General features: G+C 47.5%; 1 protein-coding gene across 1 annotated transcript in view; it reads left to right on the forward strand.

Annotated features, from left to right (window-relative positions):
• INTS1 (integrator complex subunit 1) overlaps positions 1 to 14602 on the forward strand; it is a 47272-nt gene that overhangs the window by 18838 nt on the left and 13832 nt on the right. The window contains exons 32-56 of the mRNA XM_014946196.1: positions 40 to 56; positions 219 to 405; positions 548 to 693; positions 986 to 1127; positions 1454 to 1630; positions 1872 to 1980; positions 2616 to 2736; positions 3377 to 3454; positions 4009 to 4166; positions 5324 to 5420; positions 5772 to 5863; positions 6220 to 6280; positions 6651 to 6848; positions 7095 to 7224; positions 7430 to 7609; positions 7701 to 7850; positions 8429 to 8608; positions 8771 to 8875; positions 9770 to 9937; positions 10303 to 10414; positions 10870 to 11028; positions 12285 to 12431; positions 12834 to 12932; positions 13345 to 13469; positions 14176 to 14445. Of these exons, the coding sequence (XP_014801682.1) occupies positions 40 to 56; positions 219 to 405; positions 548 to 693; positions 986 to 1127; positions 1454 to 1630; positions 1872 to 1980; positions 2616 to 2736; positions 3377 to 3454; positions 4009 to 4166; positions 5324 to 5420; positions 5772 to 5863; positions 6220 to 6280; positions 6651 to 6848; positions 7095 to 7224; positions 7430 to 7609; positions 7701 to 7850; positions 8429 to 8608; positions 8771 to 8875; positions 9770 to 9937; positions 10303 to 10414; positions 10870 to 11028; positions 12285 to 12431; positions 12834 to 12932; positions 13345 to 13469; positions 14176 to 14445 (3408 nt within the window). The remainder of the gene's footprint in view (positions 1 to 39; positions 57 to 218; positions 406 to 547; positions 694 to 985; positions 1128 to 1453; positions 1631 to 1871; positions 1981 to 2615; positions 2737 to 3376; positions 3455 to 4008; positions 4167 to 5323; positions 5421 to 5771; positions 5864 to 6219; positions 6281 to 6650; positions 6849 to 7094; positions 7225 to 7429; positions 7610 to 7700; positions 7851 to 8428; positions 8609 to 8770; positions 8876 to 9769; positions 9938 to 10302; positions 10415 to 10869; positions 11029 to 12284; positions 12432 to 12833; positions 12933 to 13344; positions 13470 to 14175; positions 14446 to 14602) is intronic.

The raw sequence follows: 14602 nt of genomic DNA on the forward strand, positions 1-14602 counted from the left end.
CTGTCTGTGATGACACTCAGGGAACTCCCTCTGCACTAGCCATCCCGTGGCACTGGGTAGAGGATGTTGAGCATCAGATATGTGTGGTTCCAGGAGAAAAGAGTAGAATTTGTTTGTAACGTACCACAGAGAAGAAAGGATGCTGATCTCTGAACACAGCAAAGTGTGACCAAGCTGGCTTGTGTGGAAGTGAATAAAATACAGTTTGTGTGGCCCAGGTATGATGACCTCGTGGAGAGTGTGGAGGAATATGTCCTAGACATGCTGCGGGACCAACTCAACCGGCGCCAGCCGATGGACAATGTCTCCAGGAACCTCCTTCGACTGCTGACAGCAACCTGTGGCTACAAGGAGGTGAGGCAGATGGCTGTGCAGAGGCTGGAGATGTGGCTGCAGAATCCAAAGGTAAGGATAAAAGCTGTTGAAGCACACTTCTTCTGGACCTGGTCTGGAATCCAGCCAGGAGGGCCTCATACTGGGTGCCAGTTCTGTTTCTGACCTGTGATGGCAGGCGGCTGTAGCCTTTTTCTTTGTTCTCCCTCTGCAGTTGACCAAGCCAGCTCAGGACTTGCTGATGTCAGTCTGTATGAACTGCAACACCCACAGCTCAGAGGACATGGAAGTTATTTCCAACCTGATCAAAATTCGTCTCAAGCCAAAAGTCCTTCTCAACCACTACATGCTGTGTATCAGGTGAGTGAGTGAGCGGGTCTGGGATGGGAAGAGAAAGCACCTTGGAAGATGTGCCCAGGGCCTTGACGGTCTCAGTGTCTCTGCAGAGTGGTTTTAAATACCAGCATGGACCATGGGGTGTCCTGTGTAACATGAAATGAACATTAAAAGACCTGGAAGTCTTTCAGTAATCCCTTGATATTGACAAACATATGTGCTGCTCCATCCTCTGCTTTTCTGGGTTAAATACTTGGAAGAGAAATGGAAGCAGTGGGTCTATAGCTGCACTGAAACCTCTGCTCTTCCCTTGCAGAGAGCTGCTGAACGCGCACAGGGATAACCTGGGCACCACAATTAAGTTTGTGATTTTCAACGAGCTATCAAATGCCAGAAATCCCAACAACATGCAGATCCTGTATACTGTGCTTCAGCACAGCTCCGAGCAAGCTCCGAAGGTAAGTGTGATGTCTTGTCTGACTGAGGGTGATCCCAGAGATTCAGTTGAACTGAGGCTCAGAGAAATCTTTCCACAGACAACTGTGTGATCTGTATTGTACTGTTTTGAAATTGTAGAATTGCAACTTGCTTGGGATAAATGTGCACTAACTCCCACATTCTGGGTGACCAGCCTCGTGATAATGAAGTTTCATAAAGAAATGGTGTTATTTCCCTGGCCATCTGAAGGACAGATGTACCACCAGCATTCTTTCCTTGGGTCTTTTCATTTTGTGGCTGCAGATACATTACAATGGAATTAAACTTTTCTCTTTTTCTCTCTCAGTACCTAGCAATGGTGTTCCAGGATCTTTTGACCACGAAGGACGATTACCTGCGGGCGTCTCGGGCTCTGCTGCGAGAGATCATAAAGCAGACAAAGCATGAGATCAACTTCCAGGCCTTCTGTCTGGGCCTTATGCAGGAGCGGAAGGAGGCCCAGTACGTGGAAATGGAGTTCAAGGTACGCATCCTTTGAGCTCATTGCTGCTGGATGGTGGACTGGCCTCTTCCATATCTGTTTTTCTGGCTGTTCTTTCTTTTCCTCTTCATTATGAGTCAATATTTGTATCTCACACTTCATAGCATTGCTCCCACATCCCATTTCCAACCATGCATGACTGTCATTTGTGATGATGAAACCATTTTTTAGAAGGCAGCTTTGGGTTTTACTGATGGAACTCACTGGGATTTTTTTCTTTAAGGAGCGGTTTGTCATCCACATAACTGATCTGCTCGCTGTCTCCATGATGCTTGGTATCACAGCCCAGGTGAAGGAGGCTGGAATTGCTTGGGACAAAGGAGAGAAAAAGAGTAAGCAGAACAATCTAGGTTTCCTCTGAAGATGGGTGGCATGGTAGATAGATTCTGGCAGTGCTGGCAGAGATTCTGGGGTTGGGGCAAGAGTCAGGATTACCAAGTACCTAATGCTGAGAAGACGGGTGTTTGGGGTGGTGTCTTCTCACAGTGCTCATTCATCCGTGCTACATCTTGGGGTTTTGTTGCTCACAATCTGAAAGCAAAGCATGTGTGCTCTCAGTGCTGGGATGCTTGTAGGGGTGTGACGAGGGGGAAGGGTTTAAGCTGAAGAGGGGAGATGGAGATGAGTTCTGGGGAAGAACTTGTTTGGTGTGAGGGTGGTGAGAGCCTGGCCCAGGTTGCCCAGAGAAGCTGTGGCTGCCCCATCCCTGGCAGGTTGGAGGGGGCTTGGAGCAACCTGGGCTGGTGGGAGGTGTCCCTGCCCAGGGCAGGGGGTTGGAACTTGGTGATCTTTGAGGTCCCTTCCAACCCAAACCATTTTATGATTCTCTGCTTAAGGTTGTCCAGTCTACCTCTTCCCAGTTTACTGCTGATGCTTTGAGCCTTGGGTACTCTCTGCTCTTGAAACAGGCACCCTCTCCTGCTGGGGCTCTGGTACATGCACAGTTTGTAACCTTACTCTTTTACAGACCTGGAAGTGCTACGCTCTTTCCAGAACCAAATTGCTGCTATCCAACGAGACGCTGTCTGGTGGCTTCACACGGTGGTTCCATCTATCAGCAAGCTGGCTCCAAAGGACTATGTGCACTGGTAAGAGTCAGCCTGGTGATCTGCTGTGTGGAACCAGCCCCTTTCCCCACAGTGTGTGACGTGCTACGAAAAACCACGTGCATATGCCAGGGTTTGGTTAGATTTCTCTCCCCTTATCAGACAGGGAACAGAAACAGTGTTTTAGCGGGGTTCAGGCTGGGACTATCTCCCTCTCAGGAATTCCTGCAGATGCATCCTCTTATCAGAAATGGAAAATATTTCTGATTTGTATTATTTGGGCCCACCCAACAGGGAATTTCCAGTTGCCTTACCAAGCATGATCCCTGTGGACCCCTTGGTGTTTTGTCTGACATGTTTTTTCAGGCTGTATGTTTGATGACTCCATAGATAGTCCTGTCTTCTCTGGCTGCTTCTGGTTATATCCTGGGGTCTGCCTCAAGGCATTACTGAGGCAGAATTAATAGCATCTGAAATGTGTTCACTGGAAGTGTAAACCCCCAATGCCCGTACTCTATAGTTCTCTCTTGTGATCAGAGTTGTTAATTTTGCTGGAGTAGCTTATCTGAGGGGGATCATGTATAGGATGGGAAGCATTGGCAGGAATTTGGGGAGACTGAACTGTCGAACATGTTCTTGAGCCTCACACAGATGGTGTTTACTGTCCTCTTTGTTTCTACAGCCTCCACAAGGTGCTCTTCACAGAGCAGCCAGAAACCTACTACAAATGGGACAACTGGCCCCCTGAGAGTGACCGCAAGTGAGTGTGTGCCCCAGGCAGAGGAATTGGGGTTTTCTGGGGTTCCTCATATAGCTCTGCGTTGGGAGGGTTTTGAACTGTGCTTGGATTTTCTTCATCTGTTACTTTGCCTTAAAAATGAGGGATGCTGCTCCGTTCTCCATCTGTTCCTCCTTCATTCATGTTCCCTGTGCCAAGCTGTTCTGTGTCTCAAATCTGTAATTTTACAAAGGACAGCCCTGTACTGTATGGGTTGTACTGGGATATCTTTAGGAAGCTCAGACTCAAGCAGGCTGAAGTGTAGAGGTACAAGGCAATGTGAGCAAGATTCCATAAAGCAATTTGTTTTAGGTAGTTGCATTTTGAGCTGGAGACCAGGGAAGGAGTTGTAAACTAAGCTGTGATTTTATCTTCTGCTCAGATGAGCTCTGGGGTGTTGGAGGGTTTCAGGAACCCTCAGGCTGCTCTCAGAAGTGTGATTGATGTCTCGTGTCTCGTGCAGCTTCGTGGAGGGTTTCAGGAACCCTCAGGCTGCTGTCAAAAGAAGCGTGATTGATGTCTCGTGTCTCGTGCAGCTTCTTCCTTCGCCTCTGCTCCGAGGTGCCCATCCTTGAAGACACCCTGATGCGGATCCTGGTGATCGGTTTGTCGCGGGACCTCCCTCTTGGCCCTGCTGATGCCATGGAGCTCGCAGACCACCTGGTGAAGCGGGCTGCGGCTGTGCAAGCAGATGGTAAGACTGTGCAAAGCTCCAACCAGCAAGTGGCCACTTCTGTCTGCGTGTCTTCTTGCTGCCACCCAGGGCTGAGGTGGCTCCTACCACGTACCAAAGAGCCTTTGCCTCATTCAAAGCGTGTTTTAGTCATGATGGCTCAAAGCCAGATATGTATTGCTGTTGCTTTCTCACTAGAGAAGCTTCTTATTTTCTCCTATTCTTTCTCCCTGTTAGTAATTTTCTATCAGGGAGTGTTTGGGAAATTAGTGGTTGTGTCAAGGATGAAGGACTGTGAATAACCACCCAAAGTTTTGAGTTAGCGTTTTTAAATTCAATTTAGTCATTTATACATCCCTTAAGATGAATAGAAATTTTTAGGCCGTGCAAAAATCAAAGGGTTGGAAGTTAAAGTAATTAACCTGAACCCAAGTTCATTATTCAAGCACTGTTACAGAATAGCAGTTACAAAAGCAGCCTGAACTCTTACCCCTTTTATGAATTCATTCAGCATTTGTCCAAATTCCTGCATCCTTGGAGAGTGTGTCCATTCAGTTGAGTTATTTGTGGTGGTGTCTGAGTTGAGAGGGGTTGTCAGAGTTTGATTCTAAAGCATCTTATGTGCTGTTGGTGCTGACTTTTTCATTAATAGCAAAGTCTAGTCCAGATCAGGGCAGTGCAAGTGGAATGAGCTAGACTTTGCTGTTGAATATCCTGTGAAAATGTGTCCAGCCTCTCAGTGTGGCATTTTAAATGCTGCGTCGTTTCAAATCCTGGCAGACTCAGAGTTAAGTTAGAGCGAGTCTGAAAACTTGCAACAGACTTAAAATGCATGTTTTTTAGTTCCTCTGAGCCCCAGAAGTTCTGAGCAGATACACTCCTTCAGGTAAGCAGTGAATCTGAAAAAGATACAGGTATCATATTGGATGCATTTGGGGAAAAACCCTGCCCTTAAGAAATTAAACCAAATTGCAGCTGAAAAGCTGGCTATCCTTATATATTGACTTGTAGTTCTTTTAAGTGTTGGTTTTTTGTTCCTGTAATATCATGAGACCAAGCCCACAATAACATAGTTGCTTGAAGTAAAATTTTTGTTCTGCTGTGATGCTCTTCTTGGAAGACTTTGGGCCAGGTAGACAGGTCAATAATTTGTTTGGTCTTTTCTTCTCCTCCTCCAGATGTCGAGGTCCTGAGGGTAGAAAGAATCCAGCTGATTGATGCTGTCTTAAATCTGTGCACTTACCACCATCCAGAGAATATCCAGCTACCCCCAGGGTAAGGCTTATCCCATAGATATAATCTTGTTGTGATCTAGCTCGTTTTCATCTTGTGGTGAACAATCCCAGCTCAGATTTTAAGATGCTTTTCCCTATTACAATTTGTAATAACAAAATCCCGAGGAAACCTTTTCAATGTCGTGTTCAGGTGGGAATTTCTCTAGGGCAGTTAAGACTCGGGTCATGGAATGGACTGTGCTCTGCAAGCACTCTGGTCTTTTTGCTCTAGAAATTTTCAGCTGAACCCTGTAGCTGAATCTAAACAGTGCATGATTAAGGAGAAAAGCGGTCTTGAGATGGCCTTAATTAACCAAATCCAACCACTTGTATCTGTTAATGGCTTTTGCAGGTACCAGCCTCCAAATCTAGCTATTTCTACCCTCTACTGGAAAGCCTGGCCTCTCCTGCTTGTAGTGGCTGCATTCAATCCTGAAAACATTGGTGAGTTGGACAAAAACCCAAAATATTGGACATTTTTCAGGATACTAGTTCTGCTGTAAAAATTGGTCAAGGTGCTGCCTGCTGAAGTCTGGTTGTGTGTGTTCAAGGCATGTGCTGGGTTGGTAGAGGGTTAATAACCTCAGTTATTAATTGTGTATTCCCTGTGTGTCCAAAAATACACAGTGTGGGGGGTTTGGACCAGCAAGTGGCTGTAATCATGTTGTCTGTGCTCTAAGTGTGGTGGGCTGTTATGAAGTGAGTTTGTTGTGTGTCTCCCCACCTTTAGAGTGTGTTAGAATGTATATAAAGGCTCTCACTTTTTTTCCTGTATCCCTGATTGCCTTTCTCTGCTGCAGGTCTGGCTGCATGGGAGGAGTACCCTTCTCTGAAGATGCTCATGGAAATGGTCATGACCAAGTTAGTATGTTAAATCCCTGCTTAAATCAAATCAGCCACTGAAAACTTGTATTTCTGAATGAAGCTTGTGCCAATTGGCACCTTCCTTTCCAGAGGGATTGGTGTAAAATAAGCTGGCTGGCAGCAGCACTGCAGTTTGAGTGGGAAAGGTGCCTCTGCCCAACAGAAATATTATAAGCAAGGGAATAAAGCTGAGGAAAAGGGAGGGATGATACTGCTGTGCCTTGCTGAAAAGGTCTGGGTCTCCTTGGCCCTGCTGGGAAGCTGCTTTCTTTTTATGGAGCTGAGGTTTTGGGGATTTTTCTGACCGTGGTTCGTGAGTTTTGAATAGACCGAGATAACCGTTTTCTTTTTTGCCTTATTTTCTCAGTAATTATTCCTACCCTCAATGTACCTTGACGGATGAGGAGACGCGCACAGAGATGATTAATCGTGAACTTCAAATCTCCCAGAGAGAAAAACAGGAGATCCTTGCATTTGAGGGTCATCTGGCTGCTGCTTCCACCAAACAAACAATTACCGAGAGCAGCAGCCTCTTGCTGTCCCAGCTGACGAGTCTGGACCCTCAGTAAGTCACCTTCTGTGATCTGGTGCCATAATGAAATCCCAGCTAATGCTTGTTGGGGAGCCCTGCTGCTCAGAGGGGGGGTGTTGTGGGCAAGAAGAGCCCTGAGATTGGGTAGCCCATGGGATAATGTGTCACGTTTGGTCCTTGTCCTTCTGTTGCCCCCATGCTCTACTGAACTGACTGATCCTCATCACCACCAGTGTGAAAGTGTGTGTGCCTGGGGATAACTTGTTGTTTCTCTGGCAGGGGCCCCCCCCGCAGACCTCCCCCACATGTCCTGGAGCAGGTGAAAAGCCTGAACCAGTCACTTCGCTTGGGCCACCTCCTCTGTCGCAGTCGTCATCCTGACTTCCTTCTCAACATCATTCAAAGGCAGGTGGGTTCCCTCCAGATGTTGGGATCTGATCCCTAGTCTCTGAAACTTGAGCAGACTGAGAGGCAAAAGGAAGCTGAGGAAGATGCAAGAGAAGGTGGTTTTCTGCTTGGGAATTAAGCAATCAGTGTGCTACATCTGTGTTCTGCTGATTGTGTGCTGCCTCTGTGTTCTTCTCACCTTGCTTTGTTGTTCTCCTGCTTCCCAGGCCTCATCGCAGTCAATGCCATGGTTGGCAGACCTGGTTCAGTCCAGCGAGGGCTCCTTGGATGTCCTACCTGTGCAGTGCCTTTGTGAGTTCCTGCTTCACGATGCTGCTGATGAGTCGACCTCAGGTGAGGAAGAGGAGGAGGGCGAGAGTAAGGAGCAGCGTGCCAAGAAACGCCAGGTGAGTAGTCTCCAGGGGATCAGTTCTGGTACCTGCTTTCTGTCCATCCCGGATTTGATTTCATTGGAAAGGCCAACTTCTCACCCCACAGAGACAACAGAAACAAAGGCAGTTGCTTGGCCGGTTGCAAGACTTGCTCTTGGGTCCCAAAGCAGATGAACAGACAACCTGCGAGGTGCTTGACTATTTCCTACGCCGCCTGAGTTCCTCCCAGGTGGCCTCACGGGTCTTGGCAATGAAGGTGAGCAAAATGAAAATCTCCTTCACTAGAGTTTGTCAAAAGCTGAGGGCAAAGTCCTGGATTCTCCCGAGTCCAGAGCCAGTGCAGTGAAATTGTCTCACATCATCCTTCTTCAGTAACTTCTTTTCCAAACCCCATCGAATGCAGTCCTGCTCCCTGCTGCTCAGAAGCCTTCTTTGTTCAACAGCCAAATAGTACTTTTCTTAAGATGGAGCTGGATTTTGCTATGTTTCCCGTGAAGTTCAGGTGTAGACTCAGCAGATGTGTGCTGTGTGGAGTAATTGGCAGCAGCTGTGGTCTGTGGGGAGTGTAAATGAGCGAGTGCCTGTTGCTCTAGAGCCCAGTCAAGGCAAGCAGAATTGCAGAGAGCTCAAAAACATGATGCTTTACAGCAAACTGAAACTTCACGCAGGGCAGCTGTCAAGCAAATGCATTTTATGAGACACAAACCCTGTCGTGTGCTGCGTTTGGATCGTGCCGTGACGTTTGAAGCTTGTTGCTATGATATTCACTAGCATGAAACTAGTGGTCCAGCTGTGGCTTCAAATGCTCCAGCTGTGTCCGTGTGACTTCTGCAGGGCCTGTCCCTGGTGCTGTCGGAAGGGGGACTGCGTGATGGAGAGGAGAAGGACCACCCCATGGAGGAGGACTCTGGGGATTCTGAACTGCTGCAGGGATACCAGTGGCTGCTGAGAGACCTCCCGAGGCTCCCGCTCTTCGACAGCGTCAGAGCAACCACAGCTCTTGCCTTGCAACAGGTAGCTTTGGTGGCTGGAAGGGACAAGTGACCTACTCAAATCTGAGCAAACTGCATGTAGGGGCAATATCGATACGTTTGTCTACTTGCAAAAGAATTTTTCTTATGCTGGTGCTTGTTTTCATTAATTCCTGTTTTCTAATGATTTGAATTCTCGTTCTAGGCCATCCACATGGAGACAGATCCCCAGACCATCAGTGCTTACCTGGTGTACCTCTCCCAGCACGCCCCAGTGGAGGAGCAGGGACAGCACAATGACCTTGCTCTGGTGAGAGGCTGGGTTGCTGGGGCAGAGGGGTGGCACGGGGGACACCTGGCATGTCTCAGGGCAGTGTCAGGCGTGTCACTTGCTGTACCTGCACCATGAGGTTCTTGAGAGCACGTGAATCTGCTGTGTTTTTGTGGATGTGTTGCCCAGGGAACCTGTGTCCTTGGTTTTGTATCATGAAATGATACCAGGGCAATAACAGCCCATCTCAGCTGGGATGGGGAATGCAAGAGTGGGTAGTGATTGGAAGGAAATCCCACCACCTGGTTGTGTTTCACCAGTAAGCACGTGCTAATTGTGCAGTCATGTGTATCTGGGGAGAGAATGTGGGAAGTCAAGTGGGATACACACTCTCCTATAACCAAAATTGCATTTCTAATTTTTTTAAAGCTTTTGGTGATTTTTTAAATTATTTTTTTATATATTTGGCTCTTAAACAATGAGATTTTTTTATTGTTTTGCCTCTGGGTGCTCTTTTTTTCCATGGCTTTCAAGTCCATTGAACTACATCCTTCACGACAGTCTTTTTCCACAGACCTACAGGCTCATGTGTTTCTTCTGCCTGTGTAGATCTGCTTAGGTATGTGGAGAACGTTAAATTGTGGGAGTCAGTAGATCTGTTTGTTCAGAGAAATGCAGGTTTTCACTAGGCAAATGCTCCCTCTGTAATGGGATGCAGCTGTGCTACAAATGAGGACACTGTAAGGTATCACACGATGCATGCAGAGCATCATTTTCCCTCGTGTGATGGTTTTACTCTTGGCTCCCCACGTTCATCTCCAGAGTGGTGGTAACTGGGCTGATGATGGAAACGGGAGAACGTGATGCGGTGAAGCAGGAGGACCTGGTCATCTGTTGGTCAGTAAAGACCTCATGGATTTTTTCCCCTTGCAGGATGTAGCCCGACTCATTGTGGAACGTTCTACCATCATGTCCCACCTCTTCTCCAAGCTCTCCTACAGTGCTGAGTCAGATGCTGTGCTTGTTGCTCTTCTCTCCATCTTCTCTCGCTACATCAAGCGCATGCGGCAGAGCAAGGAGGGCGAGGAGGTGTACAGCTGGGTGAGTCCCTCCCTGCCTTTCTTATTCTGGTAGAAAAAAGAGGACAAGTTAGCAAAAGAGAAGAGCCCATTGTGGGCTACTGAGTATGTAGAAACCACATCTAGTTCAAGAATTCCCTGATCTGAAAATAACTGGGGGTTGCCATAGTGTCAAAGCCAAGTGTATGTGAACATAAAAAGCTGTTTTTAACTTCTCCTTGAGTATCTTTTGTGGGCACTGTTGGAGACACTGGACTAGGTTGAACTTTGGTCTGACCAAATTAATCCATTCTCACGTTCTCCTTTCATCTGCACCTCACAGATCTCATTCTCCTTTCTCTCCCCAGCATTTTTCATCCTATTTTTTTTTTTTCTGCCTTTTTCCAGTCAGAGTCCCAGGATCAGGTGTTCCTTCGTTGGACTAGTGGGGAAACAGCCACTATGCACATCCTTGTGGTTCATGCCATGGTTATTCTCCTGACGTTAGGGCCACCTCAAGGTTAGTGAAGTGTGCTCAGATTTATTCAAGGGGTCACAGACAGTGCAGAGAGCCTTTCCTCTGCATCCCATCTCCTGGCAGGTCAGGCTGGTGGTAATCCTTCTACTCACAGGCTTGTCCCTTGCAATATTTGTTTGTAGCTGTAAGATCTATCAGAATATTGCTGCACAGAGCGAAGGATTTGCAGGCTTATTTATACCTTCTGCATAGAGCAGGAAATATGAAATGATGGTGTGTCCCTCCCTGCTAAACAAGAAGGATTCAGAGATGTTTTGTGCTGTGAGAACTGGGCGCTCCGATGCGTAGTTCACATTTCCACTCGATAGTGTTTATTCCCAAGTTGTCTCTAACCTCTAAACAAGACTGTTTTGGTGTAGTGATTTGTATAGAGAAGGGGAAAGGTATTCCAGGTGCTTATGAACACGGGAGATAATTTTGTATTCCCTCTTAAGCAGGGGATGGTGATTTTTATACCTTACTGGATATATGGTTTCCGGAGAAAAAGCCGCTTCCTACCGCGTTTCTGGTCGACACCTCGGAGGAGGCTCTGCTGCTCCCTGACTGGCTGAAGCTGCGCATGATCCGCTCCGAGGTCCCACGTCTTGTGGATGCAGGTGAGCCCCTGGGATGTCTGTTGGTGTTTCAGACCCTCCTGAAAGGAAGGAGAGAGATTTCCCTGCTCAAATCCTCTGTGTGCCCAGCTTGGGTGGGCTCTGGGTCAGTGCAGACCCTGCAGGGGATTTAGAAAGCAGCGTGTCTCTGGATTTTGTGACAGTCGCGATGTAAACACACAATCACAGAATCAGAGAATCACCATGGTTGGAAGGGACCTCTGAGATCATTGAGTCCAACCTCAAAAAAAAAAAACCAAAAAGATCACAGACCACAGAATGGTTTAGGTTGGAAGAGACCTTAAAGATCATCTAGTTCCAACCTCCCTACCATGGGCAGGGACGCCTCCCACCAGACCAGGCTGCTCAAAGCCCCATCCAGCCTGGCCTTGAATCCCAACTCCTTCCTCAAATTTACTAGATTTTGTGACAGTTGCAATCTAAACACACAATAGATTAGGGCTGTCAAACAGATGGACAGAATATGAGCAGGGAATGTTATGGGATGTCCCAGGATGATTCCCTACTCAGCCATGGTGTGTAGTTCATGTAACAAGGGTCTGAGAACATTTTGTGACAGTTGCAATCTAAACACACAATAGATTAGGGCTGTCAAACAGATGGACAGAATACAAGCTGGTTTGGGGCAGGGAATGTTATGGGATGTCCCAGGATGATTCCCTACTCAGCCATGGTGTGTAGTTCATGTAACAAGGGTCTGAGAACAGATACAACCTCGCCCACCATCAGACCCCACAGATTAATCCCCAGGGCATGGTGGGCTTGCAGTGTGGAGAGCTGTGTCTGAAGGATGTAAGCTCTACCTGTAGTTACTTTTGTCCTTGCACGGCTTGTCAGTGCTCTCTTTCTTCTTGGTATTCAGAGCTTTTGTCCCTTTCTTACTAATTAAATGACAGCTCTCTATAGCCAGTGATTGAATTATTCAATAATTCCTGCCTGCAGCCATCAACAGATAGGGTGGAAGTTATTTTTTAATACGAATGATTTGGTTCCTGAGGTTTTGATCAAATTAAACAGAAGATCAAATTAGCCAGTGAGTGAATTAACTGGAAGATAGAATAAGAAGGCAATGATTTGCAGAGCAAAGAAAACATAGTAGGCAGCTGTCAGGCTGCTGGCTTTAGGCTCTCTGCAGCCCTGTCATTGAAGTCTCGGTCCAGCCAAGAGCTCAAAGATCAGGTAATAAAGATGATTCTCTGTGAGCAGAGGTCTGAGGACTGGCTGTTTGTGTTTTCCAGCCCTGCAGGACCTGGAGCCGCAGCAGCTGCTTCTCTTTGTTCAATCCTTTGGAATCCCAGTCTCCAGCATGAGCAAACTGCTGCAGTACCTGGACCAGGCCGTGTCTCATGACCCGCAGACGCTGGAGCAGAACATCATGGACAAGAGTAAGAGCTTCGTATGAGGCTGAGTTCTTCTTCTTGAACAGTTTTGATGAGTATCTCCTGTGACTTCCCTGGAGAAATCCAAACTAGTTCTGCAAACTCTGTGCAGAGTCTGCTTTTGCAGCCTCTTGTCACTGCAGACATCTCCTTAGAGCTTGTCTGGATGGCCCTTGGCTGTATTTCCTAATGTAAAAAAGGATTTTCTGGATTGGATCGTACAGAGTTTAAAAAGTAATTTGGAGGCCAACTTGTGAAAAAAACAAGGCTTAAAAGCATCATGTTTAGAAAGTCTGTGGAAATGGCAAATTCCCCCCGCTGTGGGAGCTGAACAAACAGCAACCACTTCTATCCTGCTTTACTAAGGAGGGGGAGATGATCATTTGTTCATATCTTGTTCTTTTTCAGACTACATGGCTCACCTCGTGGAGGTTCAACATGAGAGAGGAGCAACGGGAGGCCAGACTTTCCACTCCCTGCTCACTGCCTCCTTGCCAGCCCGCCGAGGTACTGCCTGCCATCGCCTAGACTTCTGAATATCAAAGCCATCTTCCAAACTTCCTTCCTTTGCTGCTGTTGAGAGGGAGAGGAAAAGCTGCCTTCAAAAGGGATTGCATTGCAATATAACAGCAAGCTACAGTTAGACACCACTCCTTGCTAGAGTGGTTTTGCTCCTGGCAAAGGAAGAAATTCTTGGAGTTTACTACAATGAGTTGTTCTGAGTGATATGGAAAAGGAGCTCTTGCTTGGCCTCCAGAGAAAAGCTCTTGAATTCCTTAGTAGTTAGAGACTGTAATGTTGAAGGTGATCCAGTGTTGGGGCTCCAGATGCTGGCAGATAGCATCTGGAGCTCCAGATGCTCCAGATAACGGCATTTTTCTTTTTTTTTTTTTTCTTTTGTTTTTTATTCCTCTTGCAGACAGCGCTGAGGCTGCCAGGTCAAAATCTAGTCCTGAGAACTCCCAAGGCCAGAGCCGGATCCGGGCCTTGAGCCAGGTCCGGGTGCTGGGCCCAGAAGATGATCTAGCAGGCATCTTTCTGCAGGTACTGCTATAACCTCTAGCTGATCGACTGCTCCCTTGCAGCCGGTTTTAAAAAAAATCCATTTCCTTTATACTTGCATCTTCTGACCCCTTCCTCCTTCGGGGTTTGCAGAGAGTAAGTATGAAAGCCCTGCATGCAATGAGGCTGGTGGAATCCTCAGGCTGGTGAAATTGATATTGGAAAGGTTTTTTATCACATGATTTGAACACGGTGTGGCTTTTGATCATGCCTGATACTGTCAGCACCTACTAGCCCGTTACTGTCTGTGCACCATGTTTGTTCTGTGTGTAGTGCCTTTCCTCTCAGCAGCGAACGGAGGATTTGCGAAATGCTCGCAGGGCCTTGGCAGCAAAGCTGTGTGCAAACAGCATTTGGGCTCTGGCTTGTAGATTTGTAGAGCTTCCCTCTCTCCATTGACTCCAGAAAGAGCCTACAGGGAATTAATTGGCCGAGCTGGTTGCCTGTGTTTGTGGAATATGGTGATTCCCCCACAGTGTTGGTGTTGCTAGTCATACTGGGGTTGTGGAGATGCTGCGGCTGGTCCTGTACCAGGCACTAAAATATTGAAAAAGCTGAATCAGAAGGTTCCAGTTAGCCCACACAGTATAATTATACAAGTTAATCATTCCTCTGCCTCAGGATATTTATATTTTAGCGAGTTCTTTCATTTGCTCTCATAAATATATTCCCATCTGTATCCTACCAGCTCTTCCCCCTCAATCCGGACCCGCGATGGCAGAACTCGAACCTGCGCCCGCTCGCGCTGGCGTTGCAGCAGGCCCTGGGGCAGGAACTGGCTCGTGTCCGGCAGGGGAACGCGCCGGTGACCGGGATCACGGTGACCGGGATCACGGGGCGACTCCTCCAGGCGGTGGCCGCGCTGATGAACTCACCACACAGCGGGGCCTTGGTGATGGCCATGCACCGCCACCACTTCATCTCCTGCCCCCTCATGCGCCAGCTCTACCAGTATCAGGTGAGCCATGAGAGTCTGCGCAGCGTTCAACAAAGAGGGGTGGGGAGGAAACAGAAAATCTGCTGTGTTGTGTGGCTTTTCACAGAATCACAGAATCTTCTAGGTTGGAAGGGACCTTCAAGATCATCTTGTCCAACCATCAACCTAACTGACAAAA

Source organism: Calidris pugnax, unplaced genomic scaffold (assembly GCF_001431845.1).
Source record: "Calidris pugnax isolate Ruff unplaced genomic scaffold, ASM143184v1 scaffold123, whole genome shotgun sequence".
Taxonomy (NCBI): Eukaryota; Metazoa; Chordata; class Aves; order Charadriiformes; family Scolopacidae; genus Calidris; species Calidris pugnax.